Source organism: Protomyctophum parallelum (assembly GCF_964188405.1).
Source record: "Protomyctophum parallelum genome assembly, chromosome: 11".
In the NCBI taxonomy this organism is placed as follows: Eukaryota; Metazoa; Chordata; class Actinopteri; order Myctophiformes; family Myctophidae; genus Protomyctophum; species Protomyctophum parallelum.
Genome location: NC_139707.1, coordinates 34,997,769 through 35,018,095, shown reverse-complemented (window position 1 = coordinate 35,018,095; position 20,327 = coordinate 34,997,769). Strand labels below are relative to the sequence as shown.

General features: G+C 48.4%; 1 protein-coding gene across 3 annotated transcripts in view; it reads left to right on the top strand.

Moving 5' to 3' along the window:
* Positions 1-18,385, top strand: part of ankrd50l (ankyrin repeat domain 50-like) — a 34,952-nt gene extending 16,567 nt beyond the window's left edge. For all 3 annotated transcript variants that reach the window (XM_083777161.1, XM_083777162.1, XM_083777160.1), the window contains exons 3-8: positions 2,101-2,390; positions 7,897-9,146; positions 10,224-10,681; positions 11,448-12,069; positions 12,722-14,274; positions 16,537-18,385. In XM_083777161.1, the coding sequence (XP_083633287.1) occupies positions 2,101-2,390; positions 7,897-9,146; positions 10,224-10,681; positions 11,448-12,069; positions 12,722-14,260 (4,159 nt within the window). In that variant the 3' untranslated portion in view covers positions 14,261-14,274; positions 16,537-18,385. The remainder of the gene's footprint in view (positions 1-2,100; positions 2,391-7,896; positions 9,147-10,223; positions 10,682-11,447; positions 12,070-12,721; positions 14,275-16,536) is intronic.
* Positions 18,386-20,327: the final 1,942 nt, after the last annotated feature.

Here is a 20,327-nt window from a genome sequence, read left to right as displayed (position 1 = left end):
ACAAATCTCTCTGCAGTGTTTGCACATTGTTGTACTTCACCCAACAGCTATGGGAGTTTTTTGTCAATAGTCATGCTTTCAAACTCTCCTTGGGTGATTGTAATCTGTGGAAAGTATATGTCTGTCTTGGTACAGTGGACAGACAGTATGTGTCTCTGATGTCTTGGTACAGTGGACAGACAGTATGTGTCTCTGATGTCTTGGTACAGTGGACAGACAGTATGTGTCTCTGATGTCTTGGTACAGTGGACAGACAGTATATGTCTCAGATATATTGGTACAGTGGACAGTACGTGTCTCTGATGTCTTGGTACAGTGGACAGACAGTATGTGTCTCTGATGTCTTGGTACAGTGGACAGACAGTATGTGTCTCTGATGTATTGGTACAGTGGACAGACAGTACGTGTCTCTGATGTCTTGGTACAGTGGACAGACAGTATATGTCTCAGATATATTGGTACAGTGGACAGTACGTGTCTCTGATGTCTTGGTACAGTGGGCAGACAGTACGTGTCTCTGATGTCTTGGTACAGTGGGCAGACAGTACGTGTCTCTGATGTCTTGGTACAGTGGGCAGACAGTACGTGTCTCTGATGTCTTGGTACAGTGGACAGACAGTATGTGTCTCTGATGTCTTGGTACAGTGGACAGACAGTATATGTCTCAGATATATTGGTACAGTGGACAGTACGTGTCTCTGATGTCTTGGTACAGTGGACAGTATGTGTCTCTGATGTCTTGGTACAGTGGACAGTATGTGTCTCTGATGTCTTGGTACAGTGGGCAGTATGTGTCTCTGATGTCTTGGTACAGTGGGCAGTATGTGTCTCTGATGTCTTGGTACAGTGGACAGTACGTGTCTCTGATGTCTTGGTACAGTGGACAGTACGTGTCTCTGATGTCTTGGTACAGTGGACAGTACGTGTCTCTGATGTCTTGGTACAGTGGACAGACAGTATGTGTCTCTGATGTCTTGGTACAGTGGACAGTACGTGTCTCTGATGTCTTGGTACAGTGGGCAGACGGTTAGGAAGTGTAGCTCAGTCTACCTCGTTTTGTGGGCAGTGGGTGTACAGTCTGTCTTCTCTTGGGAGCCAGGTCTGCCTATGGCGGCCTTTCTCAATCGCAAGACTGTGTTCACTGAGTCTATATCGAGTTAATGTTTTCCTTCGTTTTGGGCCAGTTACTGTGCTCAAGTATTCTGCTACGTTTTGAGCACCTCAGAAAATATGTAGCTCCAACGGTTTAGAAGATACAGCCATGTTTGAACTAGCGGTCATTTTTAAAAGGGCGCGGTCATTTTCGGGTATTTCGACCCGGATAGAGAATTCTTCACAGTTTCCAAGTTGTTCGCGGCGGTCATATTAGCCAAAAACAGTTGAGATATTCTCCTAAATTAAGTGCATACATATCTCAGCCAGGTCCTCTACTAACTGTCACTGCGCAAAAAGCATGGAATACGGATGTGTATATTACAGGAAACTCCTGTTAAACTTTCCAACAAACTCCGGTAAACTCACAAATTGTACCATCACACCTGTATATTACCGTATATTAACTGTATGTCCGCTAAACTTGAGGTTTACGGGCAGAATACAGTGCCCATAATTGCCTGTTAACTCCTCTTTTCACGCAGTGTGTGTGTATTCTCTGTTCAGAGCTAAATAGCATTCCATTTTGCTCTGGTTTTTGAGTAGATCTTTTCCAGTGTGTGTGTGGGAAGGAGGATGACTGAGTTAAGCAGTCACACCTGGCCTGAGTCAAACTAGAACTGGACTCAGAGTTGGGTGTGGCTGTGCACCTGTTGTGCATGGACTTGATTAAGGCACAACAGGATAAATCAGTCATCTCCACAAACACTCAGAAGATAAGCTCTGTCCGGACAGTGGGGAGATCACCTCTCCTGTGTAAAAGGATATTATTGTGTGTAATTCCCTGCACATGAAAGGAATAAAGACAAATTCAAGGAACAACTGCCTGTGTCGTGTCCTTCCGCGCCCTGGGTTGTGACTAGCTTTGTCACAGTGTGATATCTCTCTCTCTCTCTCTCTCTCTCTCTCTCTCTCTCTCTCTCTCACCCTCTCACCACCACCATGCAGGGCTGTGTTGTTGCCCCTGCTGGACCTCCCCCCTCCCGGCCAGAGTCTGATGCTGGTGGTGGACTCCTTGGACACGGGCTGTGGTTTCGGGGCGGCGGCGGGAGTGGACGGAGGAGGAGGGGTCGCTGGAGGAGGAGGAGGAGGAGCCCAAGGAGGCTCCTCCTCCTCCGCGAAGAGGAGCGGTTCCATCGCTGAGCTCTTGGCCAACCACCAGCAGCTGCTGCCCAGCTGGCTGCTGCTCCTCTGCTCGGTGCGGCGGCAGAACAAGGCGGTGTGCAGGATGTTCTCAGGTACGTACTGTACGGTATACTGTACGCTGCCCGGAACTCAGAGCCTTAGATATAGACGGAGTTACGCAAACTCCGTTCACTTCATGGGGGCCAGTCCAATGGCGGCTCTCCTACATAGACTTCTATAGAGCGTTGCAGTCCCGCCCCCTTTCATGTAGACGCCAGGCCCAGGAAATTAATCCCAATGCATTTTCCCCATAGGCATTTCAAAACGTATTTATTTAAAGACCTTTTAAGCGTCGTACGAAGCCAACTCTTGTCGTGACAAATCATGACAACGCACACAATATTTTGGACCAAACAAATAATTACAAAGAAGAAAAACTGCCGTTTTTTTCTACTTTCTAATTCTTTGTTTGGTCTGAAAATTTGTGTTTGTTTTTGCGTAAACGTCTTTAAATAAATACTTTCTGAAAAGTCTATGAGAAAAATGAACGGGTTTATTTATTTTCCGGGTCTCTCGAGGGGGCGGGACTGCGACGCTCTATTGAGAATGGGGGACAACAAATAGGGACAAGTCCTGGACCGGCAGTAATAATAATAATAATAACTTGAATTTATATAGCGCCTTTCAACAAACCCCAAGGACGCTTTACAAAACAGAAAAACAGAAAACAAACTTAATTGCCAAAAGCCTGAGTGAACACGTTTCTCTTCGGTGCCGACTTGAAAGAGTCCAACGTAGGCGTCTGGCGAATCTCCAAAGGGAGAGAGTTCCAGAGGGAAGGGGGCTGCCACATAGAAGGCTTCTATCAGAGAGTTCCAGAGGGAAGGGGGCTGCCACATAGAAGGCTTCTATCAGAGAGTTCCAGAGGGAAGGGGGCTGCCACATAGAAGGCTTCTATCAGAGAGTTCCAGAGGGAAGGGGGCTGCCACATAGAAGGCTTCTATCTCCAAGGGGAGAGAGTTCCAGAGGGAAGGGGGCTGCCACATAGAAGGAGAGAGTTCCAGAGGGAAGGGGGCTGCCACATAGAAGGAGAGAGTTCCAGAGGGAAGGGGGCTGCCACATAGAAGGAGAGAGTTCCAGAGGGAAGGGGGCTGCCACATAGAAGGAGAGAGTTCCAGAGGGAAGGGGGCTGCCACATAGAAGGAGAGAGTTCCAGAGGGAAGGGGGCTGCCACATAGAAGGCTTCTATCTCCAAGGGGAGAGAGTTCCAGAGGGAAGGGGGCTGCCACATAGAAGGCTTCTATCGCAGAGGGTCCGCTTTTTAGCGTGACGGATGGTGAAGAGTAACCTGACGCTGCCAGATCCAAGAAGCTTGCTACACAAATTAGTTTCACAGCTTATTGGGATCTGGGATCGCGGAAGCAAATTCGATGACGAGGCTGTTCCTTTTTTTTCAAGATACTTGGTAGATGATTGGATGGGACCGTCTGTCTATCACCGTGTGGGCGTGCAAACACAACCAATCATATTGACGTGTCTATATAGCTTCACATCCGGTTTCGCACATATCCCGCCCTTAGCTCACGCTGATTGGTTCGGTACGGAACGGATTTGTGTCAGCTCAACTCCCTGAGAGATCCCAGATGAGTGCTGTGTTGGGGAACATGGTTACCCAATACCGCCCCCATCTGGCAGCGTCAGGTTAGGTGAAGAGCTCCATGTCCGAGGATCTCAGGTTCCGCTCAGGGGTGTATAGTCTTTGAGGAGGTCAGACATGATACCGTGTGGCGAGGCCATGGAGGCATTTGTAGGTGAAGTAGGCAGAAATAAATTGGACTCAGGCTTTAATGATCTTGAATCCCTTTATTTTAGATTGTTTTGTAGTAATAGTGCAACTTTAGACTTTAGTTTTTACTGTACAATACTTTAAAAACACTTGTCATGTTGGCACACATGCTTAAAATAGCTCTTATTTGCGCCGCCCCCGTTGGAAACAATGCATTTCCAACTCCAGGTTGTCTCAGTTCAGGCTGCATGAACAGCGACCGAGCGCTCGGTTTCCACCCCCTCAATGTCGTAACTCTTCTATTAGATGGCTCTGCTAGAACCCAACCAATGGGTCAGATTTGTGCGTCTCACGCAGTGTTGTTTTTAATTTTAGTTTCAGTCATTAGTCTCTTGAATAGTTTTCCTTTAGTTTTAGTCAACATTTGAGTCACCTGGAAATGTTGTAGTGTTAGTCTGGTTTTAAATCTACAGTGGATTTAGTCGAACAAAATGTGTTTTGGCGTGCCTTGATGCCGTCGTAATGACTGTTTTCTTTCTCCACTTGCTGAAAATAGCCGATCTACAAGCCCACAACACGCCGTGCTGCAACGCGTTGTGGGCTTGTATATCGTCTATTTTCAGCATGCAACTAATTGTAAAATGACTTATAGTGGATCTCTTGTCCACTAGTCCCTTCCTAACATTTTAGTCTAGTTTTTATTTGTTGACGAAATTGTCAGTATATTTAGTCTTAGTTTTAGTCATCATACTGTAGCTTAGTTTTTATTTCGTTTTCAATTTAGTTTTCGTGAGTGGAAAAAGGTAGTCGGCGAACATTTTTCGTCTTGGTTTTAGTCGACGAAATCAACACTGCGGGTGTCAATCTGGCCAATCCAGAGTTTAGAGAGTCCTCGATCCTCACCCAGCGCATACCCTCTTTTTCCTGCCTCTTCGACTAAATATCATAAGATTTTAGTCGACTAAATCTACAGTGGATTTAGTCGAACAAAATGTGTTTTGGCGGTGCCTTGATGCCGTTGTAATGACTGTTTATTTTTTCACTTGCTGAAAATAGCTGATCTACAAGCCCACAACACCTCTAATGGGGGGGGGGGCTTATCGCATGCCCAGTATTGTCCACAAGGCCTCTTTGGCATGTGCCATAATAAGTGTCCTTCAGGCGACTATACGTCACAAACTACCTCTGTGCTGCAAAAATAACCTTAATATTAGAGAAAATATATATCATAAATGAATACTTAAACCAGATATAATCATTAAGGAAAGTTTATGCATGTACTATGTCGAACTCTTCATTTCCATTTTGAACGTGAAGTCGGTGGGGCAAAGGGTTGTCGAGTTACGTGCTTTACAACCGCACACGCACGCACAGAGACGTGGCGCATTTATAGTAGGATTAATATTAATAACTATACATTTCTGAGGAGCAAAGTTAGCGCACTAAAACTTTTCAATGTACTTGCATCTCACAACAGGCACCTTTTTATTATGAAACGAGACATTTGTGTGTCCCAAAAATGTATTTTCTGGTCATTCAATATTACTTTTTTTTTGTATTGTTAGCTATGAGCAAACAATATATTATTCTTCATTTGCTTTGAGAAATTTCAACAAAGAAAACTAGCTATTAAAATGTGCATGCAGCCCTTATTTAGGAAGCACAGCTTTATTACACTTCAGTACACTGTGAATGTGTCACATGCATCATTGTCTAAATTGTCTAGAGGGAACGTGCCGCTGAGCATGGTTAATTCTTTTTTATTTAGCTTAACCTATTTAGACCCGAGACCGATTCTAAAAAAAACATTCTTCTTTTAAATCCTAAAGGTTTTCTGAAAAACCCATGTTTCTATATCAGTGGTGCTAAACCTTTGCCACCTCAAAGACCCCCAGAATTATCTGTATTTGGCATGTGGACCTCCCATCTGAAAATATGTAGTTCCAGGGACTCCAAATTAAGAAGCATTTGATTTGAGTTAGAAAAAACGTTCTGAAAGAATATTTATTCAAAAGATTTTGTGCCACATTTTCACGATTTTTCAAAAAATAGCTTGCGCTATGAGCTTGTAGATCTGCTATTTTTCAACAGCTAAAGTTTTAAATGACGGTTAAAGTGGTTAAAAGCTAAGACGACACAGACGCTTTCCTCAGGTCTAAATGGGTTAATAGCGTCTCATGGCGCGAAAGTAGTGAGAGTGGCAGATCGATCTCCCAATCTGCTTGTAGATCGGCTAGTGTCACTAACACATTATTAATAAAGGGAAGGTTTTGCACATACAAGGTTCCCACCCGGCAGTCAACGATATTCAGGTATAACTGGCGATACTGTGTGCAAAGAACTGCCTAATTCAATTCTAAATGACGGAGCGGTTGCGCAAAAAATACTTATAACACGCACAAATAAATTGCATTAAACAGTGCTGCCGGGCGGGTCTTTGCGCAACCGCTTCGCCATTTAGATATTATGCCAAAAAAAATAACGTTGTTGAAAACCTGTAGTCACCCATCTTGAAATATCCAAACCAGATGGAGTGTCAAATATCGTCAGACACCATGCCATTTTCTGATCTGATTTTAATGTGAGAATGGCATGTCAGCACAGAACTGTCACCCTCACAATGTCGCCTCACAATAATTTATGTCAAGAAGGCACTATGGTAACACTTTGTTCGTGGAATAAATTGCTCCAGGCAAGAATGTGAAGTGTGTAATTTCTTAATCAGAATTTCTCTTCCTGATCTGACTAGAACATCGTTAAGTGTCAACCGCACGTGAACTCTAGCTTCCCTATTCTGGGGCAAACCTTCTGGGGCAAAAAGAACAGATCTACAAGCTTGCGTAGATCAATGCCATCAATATTTAATCAGATCAATATGTTCGGTGAAGAGATTTTCTGTAGAGGGACATAAGAGATCTTAGTATAGACCTGCGGGACAAAGTATATAGGGCGCTATAAAAGGCAAAGAAGTTTATAATGAATTGCATTTTTATAGCGTTTTTCCAAGTGCTTTACAATGGCTAATTCATTCATACATTGGGAGGTGAAGCGGCGAACAGTCAACACCAGCATCCTCACTTCCCACATTCACACACCAATGGTGGCGACTGGCGAGCTCACACCGACCAACTCATTGGAGGCAATGTAGGGTTCAGTGTCTTGCCCAAGGACACTTTGACATGTGGACAGGAGGAGCCGTGATTCGAACCGCCGACCCAGGGATCATTGGACGACCTGCGCTCTACCTCCTGAGCCACAGCCGCCCTATAAACTATATTAGTTTAGGGACGAGGGCCCTAAAAGTTAATAAGTCGTTAATATCATTTTAAATGTTTAATGATACTCAATTGTCTGCCATGTAATTCTTTGCCACCGACATTCACGGCCCGACTACATTTCCAGCTTCATGAATGTCCTACAATTTCATTATCACAGTGTGACGTCTCAAAGCTTCTGTAGTGTTGTGTGCAGAGAGCCTATTAACCCATTCTGTCAGTCGTTCTCAAACATTTCCATCTCAAGGACTCTACTACTACTTGGCCGCCGACCCCCCCATCTGAAAATATGTTGTTCCATGGACCCCCCCAGACGCAAAGATTTGAGTTAAAAACGTCAACTCTGAAAGAATTATATTCAAAGATTTGCGCCACATGTTCACGATTTTTCAAAAACAGCAGACCTACAATTTCGTAGTGCGGCACTCGGTGCCGCACTACAAGCTTGTAGATCTGCTACCACCAAAAGGGAGTCCCCACTTCCCGCCCCGAGAATGGCTTAATAAATCTACTTTCTCCACTCTTCTCCTTCTTCTCCTCTCGGTTTTCTCCTCTCAGGTTTCCGTAAGCTGTGTCTGGACGACCTGCGGAAGCCCGCCCCGGTGCGCGACGTCCAGCAGTACATCCTCCGCCGGCTGGACGAGGAGGGCGGCCTCCGGCGCCAGCTGACGCCCGAGACGGCCGACATGCTCAACCTGCTGCACATCAAGAGCGGCGGCTGCTTCCTCTTCCTGGAGCGCGTGCTCGACGGCGTGGCGGGCGCCCTGGTGGGCCTGCGGGAGATCCGCGACATCCCCGGCACGCTCAACGGCCTCTACCTGTGGCTCTGCCAGAGGCTCTTCCCCCACCGCCGGGGGGGGCTCTTCCTCCGCGTCCGGCCCCTCCTCAACGCCCTCCTGGCCGCGCCCCGGCCCCTCACGCCGCACGAGCTCTTCACGGCGGCATGGACCCGCGACGCCTCCCTGGGGCCCCGCGACTTCCAGGCGCAGCTCGCGGCCCTCGCCCCGGTGCTCGTCGACGGCCCGGGCGGGAGCCGGCTGCTCTTCCACGCCAGCTTCGCCGAGTGGCTCACGGACGTCAAGTACTGCACGCAGAGGTACCTGTGCAGCGCGGCCGAGGGCCACGCCATGCTGGCCATGGCGCTGACGCTGCGGGCCCCCCGGCTGGACGCGGAGGAGACGTGCCAGCTGGCCACGCACCTGCTCTGCTCGGGCGTGCACAGGGAGAACCCGTCGCTGCTCGCCCTGTGGATGCTGTGGACGGGCGTGCCGACGCTCGCGCCCACCAACGACAGGGCGATGGTGCCGCCCAGGCTCACTTCTTCTTCTAGCGCCCACCACCATGCCCCCTCCTCCTCCGCTCCTCACCACCACCATGCCCCCTCCTCCTCCGCTCCTCACCACCACCATGCCCCCTCCTCCTCCGCTCCTCACCACCACCACGCGCCTCCCGTTCTGGTGGGTCAGGACGTCCTCCAGCTGCTGATGCGGAGCGGGGTCTTCCCGCCCACGTGCGGCCCGGACGGAGGCCCTGGCGTGGGGGTGCACTGCGTGGGCGGCGGCGGCGGAGGGTCGACCATCATGCGCCGGGCCCTGGAGAGGCAGGACTCCATCCGGATGCTCCTGGACGGCGGGGTGTCCGTGAACCGGGTGGACTCGGCGGACGGGCGGACGCTGCTGGCCAGCGCGGCCCACGTGGGCTCGGCCGACGTGGCCACGTTCCTCCTGAGCCGCGGTGCCGACCCGCTGGCCGGCGACCACCAGGGCCAGACGCCGCTGACCCTCGCCGCCAGGCAGGGCCACGTCAAGGTCAGAATCACCTAACCGTCGCATGTCAGAGTACTGTACTAGCTTCGGTTCTTTTAAAGGACCACTTCACCACTTTTCAACCTATCTTCATATAATAGGTCCTCACTAATAATCATGAAAAAATGGCGCAATTATTTTCTACTCGGTCTGTGGGCAGTTCAGAAACTGTCTTCCAGTGACATAATCGATGGGGAATACAAGCTAATAGAAACTGCAGGCTTTCTAGTCCTGAAAAGTTGCAATGCGAAAATGGAAGCCATCGTTCTCACGATAATGAAAATCTAAATATTTTGGTAAAACAATCTTGTTTAAAAAATATCTGCCTCATGATGATGTCACTGGAAGACAGTTTCTAAACTGCCCACAGACTGAGTAGAAATAAATCGTGCCATTTTTTCATGATTATTAGTGAGGACCTATTATAATGAAGATGAAAAGTGGTGAAGTCGTCCTTTAAGAGACAAATTACTGCAATTTGTATTAACAAGCTTGGGCAACACACCCTAGTCATGTTATTACTTGATATTATCATTATTAGCATTTTTTCATTATCATTATTCTTGTTATCTTTAGGCCTACCAATATTATTCATGTAGCGGTAATTTAAGCTCAAGTGGTATAGCTTCTATAGGAAGGCCACTCGATAAGCCCCTTTGGGGTTTGTATGTAGCTAAATCTTGTTTCTTTATTCATTTTATTTTACCATATGTGACCAGTGCCAGTATTTTCAACCACAAGTCTGCTCTAATGAAACTTTTTTTGGTGGTTTTCGTTTTTAGCCACATTAACACAGTTGGAATGTTAAAGAATGTTTTTAGTCGTTTTAGTGTCATTAAGTCGTTTTTCTTAAACATGTCTCTATGTCTAATGTTATAACCATTGGGTTAACCAATGCTAAGCAGAAAATACAGCTTCCCTGCTAACGTATGCAAATTCCACAAAAAATCTGCCTTGTTGTACACAATCGTTTTTGAAGATAATACTAGCCTTTTACTAACTGGCTAACAGAAATAGCAGAGAAGGAAGTATTAACAATTATATTTTGTAAAAAAAGCGTGTTTATTTTCAAACCAAAAGGTCCTGTCGGTGCTCCTGGACTGGGCCAAGCGCCGGGCGGAGGAGGAGGAGGAGGACCGCCCCGAGCTGGCGGCGCAGCTCCTGGAGCACGCCGACGGCGAGGGCTGGACGGCGCTGCGCTCGGCGGCGTGGGGCGGGCACGGCGAGGCGGTGCGCCTCCTGCTGGACGCCGGGGCGGCCGTCGACGGCGGTGGCGACGGCGACGGCCGCACGGCCCTGCGGGCGGCGGCCTGGGGCGGCCACGAGGACATCCTGCGCACGCTGCTGGACTACGGGGCGGCCGTGGAGCGCAGCGACGGCGAGGGGCGCACGCCGCTCATCGCCGCCGCCTACATGGGCCACCGCGACGCGGTGGAGGTCCTGCTGGACGGCGGCGCGCAGGCGGACCTGGCGGACGGGGACGGGCGCACGGCCCTGTCGGTGGCGGCGCTCTGCGTGCCCACGGCGGCCGGGTTCAGGTTGGATGACCCGCTGTGTTCCTGTCATGATGTTGTTTGTTGTTTTGTTCTTGTTTTATGTACGGCGATCGTGTATTCTGGATAGGGCGTTAAAGGACCACTTCACCACTTTTCAACCTATCTTCATATAATAGGTCCTCACTAATAATCATGATGAAATGGCACGATTGTTTAAAAAAAAATTACAAAGATTTTTAAATTTTCATTTTTGTGAGAACGACTATTAGCTTGGATTCCCACTGGAGGATGGATTCTGAACTGCCCACAGCCCTCCTATGAGACACAGACAGAGTAGAAAGAATTGCACCATTTCTTTTTTTTAACCGATAATTATTAGTGAGGACCTATTAAATGAAGATGAAAAGTGGTGAAGTGGTCCTTTAAAGGGATAGTTCAGATTTTTTTAACTTAAGCTGTATGAAATACTTTTGATATAGTGGTTGCAACTGTATTCATTAATTGACCGAGTCCCGTGGTGGGAGTTCTGCTCTGGTTTTGGTCAATATTTAGTAGTTCTGGTCATTTCGTGGGGGGCACTGGGGCCACGCAGTCCCCAGTAAAAGTAAATTAATTCACAAAACTAACGTCATTTGTATTGTTGACCTATTTCTAAAATATTAGTGCAACCTTCGTTCAACTTTGACCCCTCTATCACATGGAACTATTTTTTGGGCATACTGGACACAAAAAGCATAGTTCCGTGTGATAGAGGGGTCAAAAATACTGTGCTGAATAAATAAATAACTCAAACACTAAATAATTCCAGGGGCTACGGCGAGGTGGTCGCCCTGCTGCTGGAGCGCGGTGCCGACCCAGGCCACCGCGACCGCGACGGCATGACCCCGCTGCTCCTGGCCGCCTACGAGGGCCACGAGGACGTGGTGGAGCTGCTGCTGGAGGCCGGCGCCGACGTGGACGAGACGGGCGCGTCCGCGGCGGCCGTCACGCCGCTGCTGGCCGCCGCCGCAATGGGCCACATCGGCACGGTGGGCCGCGTGCTCTTCTGGGGCGCGGCGGTGGACGCCATCGACGGCGAGGGCCGCACGGCGCTGAGCCTGGCGGCGGCGCGCGGCAGCGTGGAGGTGGTGCGCGCGCTGCTCGACCGCGGCCTGGACGAGAACCACAAGGACGACCTGGGCTGGACGCCGCTGCACGCGGCGGCCTGCGAGGGCCACCGGGCGGTGTGCGGCGCCCTGCTGACGGAGCGGGGCAGCATGGCGCGCGTGGGCGAGATGGACATCGAGGGGCGCACGCCGCTCATCCTGGCGGCGCAGGAGGGCCACTGCGGCACGGCCCGGCTGCTGCTGGACCGGCGCTCCCCCATCGACCACCGCGCCTACGACGGGCACTCGGCCCTGAGCGCCGCGCTCCTGGAGGGCCACAGGGAGGTGTGTTACTGGATGTTTTAAACTCATTCTGACCTGAGATCAGATTCTGAAAAATGTCTTCTACATCCTGACAGTTTTCTGAAAAAGCTATGTTTCTATGTCAGTCGATTTTTCTAAAATAGCAGACCTACAAGATCGTAGCGCGCTCCGAGCTTGTAGATAACAGGTGAAAGAGTTATTTCCTCCTCTTGTCCTCCTCCCGGGAGTCTCTACAGACTAGCCTGGAACTCACCTATGCTTTTTATGGCATAGGCAGCTCCACCGGGAGAAACTATGCGCAGCTGCGCGACATGAGATTGCGTTAATTTAACAAAGGTGCAGACGATCAGAAATCAGCAGAGAGTGATCGACGTTTGCGCTACTCTATGCCGAATTGGACTCTGTCCCAGACTTTTTTTTTTCTCTCCCTGGAAATAAAAACGTCTGGGTTTCCGAGGCTACTACAGACAGACTCACATAGATGTCCTCCTCCCAGGAGTCTCTACAGACAGACTCACATAGATGTCCTCCTCCCAGGAGTCTCTACAGACAGACTCACATAGATGTCCTCCTCCCAGGAGTCTCCACAGACAGACTCACATAGATGTCCTCCTCCCAGGAGTCTCTACAGACAGACTCACATAGATGATAAATGTCATTTTCCCGTCCCCAGGTGGCTGAGCTGCTGATGAGGCGGGGGACGGACACGGACGTGCGCGACGCCGAGGGCCGCCCGCTGCTCTACCTCCTGGTGCTGGAGGGCGGCCGCTGCACGGAGATGGCCGCCCTCCTGGCGGAGAAGGGCGGCGCGCCCCTGGAGTCGCGGGACGGCGAGGGGCGCACGGCGCTGCACGTGGCGGCCTGGCTGGGCGACGCGGCGGCGGCGGCGCTGCTGCTGAGGCACGGCGCCGACCCCGACGCCCGGGACGCGGAGGGCCGCCCGCCGCTGCACTCGGTGGCGTGGCGGGGCCACGCGGGGGTCGGGCGCCTGCTCCTGGAGGGCGGCGCGGGGCGGGGCGCCCACGTGGACGGGGCGTGCCGGCAGCAGGGCGCCACGGCGCTGAGCGTGGCGGCGCAGGAGGGCCACGCCCACGTGGTGGCCATGCTGCTGGAGCGCGGCGCCGACCCCGAGCACGCCGACCGCTACGGGCGACGCCCGGTGACGGTGGCGGCGAAGCGCGGGCACTTCGACATCGTCCGGCTCCTGGAGGGCTACGGAGCCAAGCCGTACCTCGGGCCGTTGCCCCCCTCCTCCTCCTCCGGCTCCAACGCCCTGTCTCCTAGGAGACGGGGGAAGAGCCCCCCTTTCGCCAGCTCGGGGAGCGACCGGGGCGAAGGCGGCGGCGGCGGCAGCACCGCGGCGGTGTCTCTGTCTGCGGCCGCCGGCACCACCCCCCCCACCACCTCCTCCTCCACCGCCTCGTCCCCGGGCTCCACGGCGGAGCGCTTCCTCTCCACGCAGAGCTCCCAGACCTCGTCCACCTGCCACTCCCTGGCCACCACGGTGCAGACGGTGCCGGCCGACAGCCTGAGCTTCACGCAGCAGATCCAGCAGCACTCGCTGCCGCGCAGCCGCAGCCGGCACTCCACCCTCCCCCCGCCCTCGGCGGCGGGCAGCCTCCACGGAAGCAGTCGGCGCCAGTACCCCCCCACCAAGAAGGGCAGCCCTCCTCCTCCTCCTCCCCCGGCCGTTTGCACGGTCGTCACGGCCATGATGCACAGCTGTGAGCCGCCGCAGAAAGGCGGCTTCTCTCCCGGCTTTGACTATCCCGCCAAGGCCCACAACAACAACTCCTCGAACCTGATCAAAGCGGACCGTTTGCCGCCGTACGGAGGAGGAGGAGGAGGAGGAGGAGGAGGAGGCGGCAAATGGAACTCAGTCATGGCGTCCCTCGGGGTGATGCCCGGCCACGACGGGCCCTCAAGGGGCCCCAAGAACAGGGAGAGTCCGCCGCTAGGTTATCCGTATCAGCTCCAGGGCCCGGCGCTGCAGGGAGAGAGCTCGTGGGACCCGGGACACAAGAAGAATAACATTCTGCCCGTCCCCTGCTCCTACGACCTGCCGGTTTCCCCCCCTTCCAGTGCCTTGCCCGAGGGCTCCGTGGTCGCTATGACGACGGCGGACCCCCAGCTCAACCTGAAACAGGCCATCAAGTTGCAGTTTGAAGGTCCGACCAGCGCAGCCTTATACAAGAGAGAAACGCCTCTGTGATGATCTGTGCCATAGTAAGTGTTGTGTTTATGTCATGGGGATGTTTCTGTGTCAGTGGTGCTCAATATTTCATGTCAAAGACCCCCAAAAATTTACCCCGGAAGGAACTCCTTTTGGTGTTTTCAAGCATTATGTTATGCTTTAGCTGTTGAAAAATAGTGAACGTTTTTAACTCAAATCTTTGCTTCTGGGGGGGTCCCTGGAACAACATATTTTCAGATGGGGGTCGGCGGCCAAATACACTGATATAGAAACATGGGTATTTCAGAAAACGGTCAGGATTTAGAAGACATTTTTTTAAGAATCGTCCTCAGGTCTAAATGGGTTAAAAGACATTCAGCCTGACATTGTGTTGCGTGTTCCAATCCCGATCGATCACTCCCTGTCCCTCACCATTTACTGTCTATATACTGTATACTATAAATATCCCATTTAGACGTGAGGCCGATTCTCAGAAAAACGCCTTCTAAATCCTTTCTGGAAAAAAGTTACCCAAAAATGTATGTTTGCTACTGTATATACTGTACAAAACAACAACTACCCCAAAAAGGGTTACAAATGGAGGTTCCAGAAAAGACGCAACAAAAAAAGCATTCATTTCAATGTGACTTTCCTATCATTCGCCCCTAAAATAGTTTAGTTTTCTGTGTTTTCACACGACAACCATGTCCTGCGTCCTGACCCCAATCCACTCTCTTCTTGGAATGCAGCGATTACGAATCTTTAATTACGATAATATGGATGATATTCTTTTTCATCAAACATCAAACATATCGTCATCTAGTTGCTTTTCCTGAAGGAACAAGCTGTGATAGAATATATATATTCAAAGATTTGCGCCCACATTTTTGCCTAAGGAGTGTATTTTGTGCAAAACTAATGCTTGGAATGGATTCAGCATCATGAAAACCCCCTAGTTTGACATGCTACATAAAGCATGATAAAATTTTGATTAATTTTATTTCCTTATAGGTTGTTAATGGTATGGTCAGATATTATGCCAATTGTGACAATTGCTCAACATATGCAAGTTAGCATCCGGCAGTTTCTACATGCTGGGGACCCATACTAAACATTTCTAACATAAAACATTGGTGTACTCAACATGTCCGGGTTCATATTCTGGCTACATAATGAGCTGAATGTCCTAGTTCTAAAATGCAAGTGGGAGGGAGGGAGCACTCAACCCTTACAATGTTGTATGCAAGCTTTTGCGCTTGCATACAATATTTGATGAAATTATAATTCCACCTACTGGGGAAAAGGAGTCTCATATCTGAACAGCAGATCAAAACAAGATTAGTCATTACGTTTCCTCTGTGCCAGTTATTTTTTAGTTTTTAGTACTGCACTGACTTCCATTAATCGTTTTAATCTCTAATGGATGAAAGCCATGCCCCTGTAAAAGCTTCAACGCAAGTTTAATAACTCTGTGTAGGTACTAATGAAAAATAAAAAGGATGTAGGCAAACGGTATGACACCAATCTTCCTTTTTTTTGTATTTTTTTAAGTATCAATGAAATGCATGATGTTTCCAAACTCACAGTGAGGCCTCATTCACACGTATCAAACACCAATCAATCAAATGTTTGGTCCTTTTTTTTTCTTTTCTTTTTTTAGGCCACCACAATGCTTTTCCAATGGGAGTCACATGGTTTGACCAAACATTTTTGTTTGATGGGGGGGAGGGGCAGAACACCACCAGCAATCAAACACAAATGTTTGGTCAAACCATGTGACTCCCATTGGAAAAGCATTGTGGTAGCCTAAAGAAATATATATACAAACATTTGTTTGATTGTGTTTGATACGTGTGAATGAGGCCTGAGCAGGCGTGTTAAAGGACGACTTCACCACTTCTCAACCTATCTTCATATAATTGGTCCTCGCTAACGATCATGATTTTTTTCTACTCAGTCTGTGTCTCATAGGAGAGCTGTGGCCAGTTCAGAAACCCGTCCACCAGTGACATCATCGTAAAATGTACTGACAAAAACAACACTGGTCAAAAAAAGAACACAAGTTGTGTGCTATGTGAGGGCAAAGCAGGTTAGGTCAACGTCACTGCATTGTAGTCGCCGCTTTAAAGTTAACAAGTGCTGCATATTAGCGTCGACTCTCAGCTGGCACATAATGGCATCGGAACGTGACAGTTTGAACTTCCAGAGGACTGCATGCCGTAAGCTGTAAACTACCAATTGTCTCCTTTTTTTGGCAGCTGTTCATCTGGAGGAATTCCTGGAATTTTAATAACAGCATTTCTTCTGTTTTGTAGGTTTTAGGAGGGCGGACTTCTTTGCAGTACTACAAGTTCAGGAGTTGATAATGGCTGTTTTGGAGGTCAGATGAGAGGGAGAGAGAGAGAGAGAGGAAGGGATCATTCTCCACCCTTTGTGTGACCCACACCCTCTCTGGAGGAGTGACCCACACCCTCCGTCCGTCTCCACATCTCCCCTTCGGAGGACCAAGAGTAAGACGGGAGTTGAAAGACATCAAAGCCGTTAACATTCCAGCCTTCCCCGTTCGTTGCCTGTTCCGTGCGGCAACTTGGAGTTCAGTGACTTGCGTTCTCGGTCCATCCACACAGAGGCACTCTACCTCTTATCTGTCTGTGTACCGCTGTCTTTCATTCTCTCCTCAAACGCAAAGGTTGCGAACACCCATAACAGTACATCACGGAATCAGCATTACGCTCAAATGACTGTACATCCATGCATGTTCTTTGGGGGCTAAGGCACATGTATTTACATCTTGTGCTGAAAAATGACATGATTGTGTTGTACCTTAACCCCCCCCCCCCATCTCCTTTTCTGCTGTTCTCGGAACAGTGTTTGGCCAGACGGTGTGTTGTAACAATAGCCCTTAGATACTCCCATTGTCTCCTGTTATAGAGGAGCCATTGTTGTCATCTTCGTTGCGTTTTTCTTTTCGAGGGGGGAAAAAAATGGTTTTGCATCGAGAAGAAAGGGGATAGTTACTGCCGTGCCTCAGCTGGCCTTCGAGGTGAGTTTCTGTGCTATACGCTGATCAATTCTTTAGAAGCGTAGAACCATTATTTTTTTCCTTTTATGATGGAGTGTAATACAGTACTTTAAGGGCTCTTATCAAACACGCAGACCGAATTGGAAGCAGACTGAATCAATATGTGACCATATGACACCCCCAAGTTGTTTTCTTTCATCAGTGACGCTCTTTTTGAAGTCTCTTTTCAAGAAACAAAGCAATTTTCTGCCTTGTTTTTTTGTTTGTTTAGTGATCTATCGATATGTACCTTGTAACAGGGGACGTGCAGAGAGTGTTACAGGGGCAAGGGGCTGAAATCCCGTAAAATTGCACTTTTGGACAAAAATAGCAGATCTACAAGCTCTCAACGCGTCGCGACGCGTTGAGAGCTTGTAGATCAGCTATTTTCGGGTCGCAACCCAGCACTCTTTTATCTACTGGAGATGCGTCTGTGTATACGACATGGATTTCTAAACAAATGTGTTCAACGCAAAATGCTGCGTTCCAAGTTCAGGAGACTTTCGGAAAAAAAGCAATTCTCCTGAATGCTGCCTTCCGGGAATGGCATGGAAAGGAGTGGCATTTTTTCCATATCTTTCACCGTGTAGTAAACGCTGCATTCGTGGTCTGGGAAAGGGCAGTTGTTTTACAGACGGGTGAAAGGGCAGGGGCTCAAGCCTTCTTTGATGTCTTATTTGTGCACGTCCCTGCCTTGTAAAGCCTGAAACATAACTGTGAATTGACTAGTCAACATGGACCTATGGGGGCTGCTATAGCCAACAGTCGGCGGGAGAAGTCTGTCTGTCAAAGCTGATAGCTTACGTGCTTTCAGCTTTTGGCTCATGACAAAATATACAAGGACAACCGAGCTTATTGCGCCAGCTATGCTCACTAAGTACAGTGCAGTATACAGTGTGACGTACTGTACAGCGCGGGAGAATTCGTCTTTGGAACCTTTTGGACCATACAACTGAAGATGGATGTGGTAACGATATACCACTAATTCAAAAATCGTCATGGCTTGGCCCAAATTGTGTTTAGTTATAATATTTTTTTTATTTGTTTAATATTTAATGAACGTCTTTAATTAAAATTACAGGCTGTGCCATGATTAATGTCAAGACACTGTGAGATGTAAATGTCTAATTTCTTTGCATATATTTGCGTGTGCAAGTTGCTCTTCACTTCAATTCCACAAGATTCTAACACATTTTGTTCGCCAATTCCACAAGATTCTAACACATTTTGTTCACCAATTCCACAAGATTCTAACACATTTTGTTCACCAATTCCACAAGATTCTAACACATTTTGTTCACCAATTCCACAAGATTCTAACACATTTGTTCGCCAATTCCACAAGATTCTAACACATTTGTTCGCCAATTCCACAAGATTCTAACACATTTGTTCGCCAATTCCACAAGATTCTAACACATTTGTTCACCAATTCCACAGGATTCCTGACACATGCAACATTTTGTGTCTCAAATGTGTCAGGAATCTTGCAGAATTGGGGCACAACATTTTCATGGGTAAGGATAGGAGTTAGGGTAAAGAGTTTATACGGATTTAATAAGTCAATGCAGTGTCCTCAGATGTCCGCTAAACTGTGCGTGCGTGGGTGCGTGCGTCCTGCTGCCTGCACCTGCTTTCAGAAGGCTGATCCAGTGTGCCATAGATAGAGAGATGCTGCTGTGTTCGCGTCACGCAGGCAGAGATAAAAGAGGCCTTGCAGGGACCAGCTGTGCCGCAGTCTAGTGGTGGGAAAGAGTACGTAAGTAATGTTTCTTACTTAAGTAAAAGTATCAACACTGTAAATGTAGAAGTACTTTGTACATTACATTACATAAGTCTGCTGTTCAACATTTACTTGAGTAAAATACAAAGGTATTGGTTTCAAAATGGAAGTACCAAAAGTAAAAAATACAACAAATTGCTCGTTCAGAATGTCCCATTTCAAGTTTTCAATTGTATAAAAATCTTTAGAAAATAGCAGATCCTGCTGTTTTCAAATGGATTATAATCTAAATCTACAAGGTAACTATATAAACTAAAGTTTTCGAATAAATGTAGTGGAGTAAAAGTACACAAATGACTCAGAATTGTACTTAAGTCCTACAGTAAAGTAAAGTAAAGTAAATGCACTTAGTTACTGTAAACCTCAGCTCACTGTCTTTTATCTGTATGTTAAGCTATAATATGGTTCAGTACAAAATCATTTTTCAAATAACAGATAAGGGATTTCCAGAACCTTCTACAGTACAGTTTACTAAAGATATGACTGGTATGAATAATGATGGAGTGAGCTCAAAATTGTAGATATGTTTATAATTCCACTTATACAACATTTTATGGGCGAAGGTAGCCATGTGTGTAGTGTGTACTGTATGTGCGTTCACGCACATCCATGTGGCAGATTGTAAAAACAAATTAAGAGGAAAACAAACGGTGAACAACGTGGTTTTACCTAGAGTTGTTCCGATACCGATACTGGTACCGGTTACTCAGGCCGATATCCCCCTCAAGTACTCGCTACTCGGAACCGCCCCCCGATACTTTGACCCGAGTACCAAAACATCCAATTGACACTATAGGCTGAACGAATGCAACGGGAGCAAGTCTGACAAGTGACAAGTGTCAATCCATCTGCATCTATGAGATAAAGTGGGCAAAATAAGTAGTTACTCAACAAAAATAAAGTAGTCATATCTGTACTCTGTATCGGGCCGGCGAGTACTAAAAATGAATTAAGTACTTGTACTCGTACTCTAATTTTAGTTTTTAGCAATTAGCATTACAGATGACCACAGCAGCTAATGTTGCCGAGTGACTGCTTGAGAAGTAAAAAACAAAAGAACAGCAACAACAACGGAGTAAAGTGTCGCATCGAAGTGGAAAAGGTTATTTTACCCCTGATGTTATGTGGCTTCCATTTTCACTGCCTTGCATCGCGCCACATTGTGCACACGCAGTGCACACGCAATGCACACGCAGTGCACATACGCAGTCCTGCAGGGTGGCGTCGACACGCTGAGGTGGCAGAGAGAGAACTGGAACCAG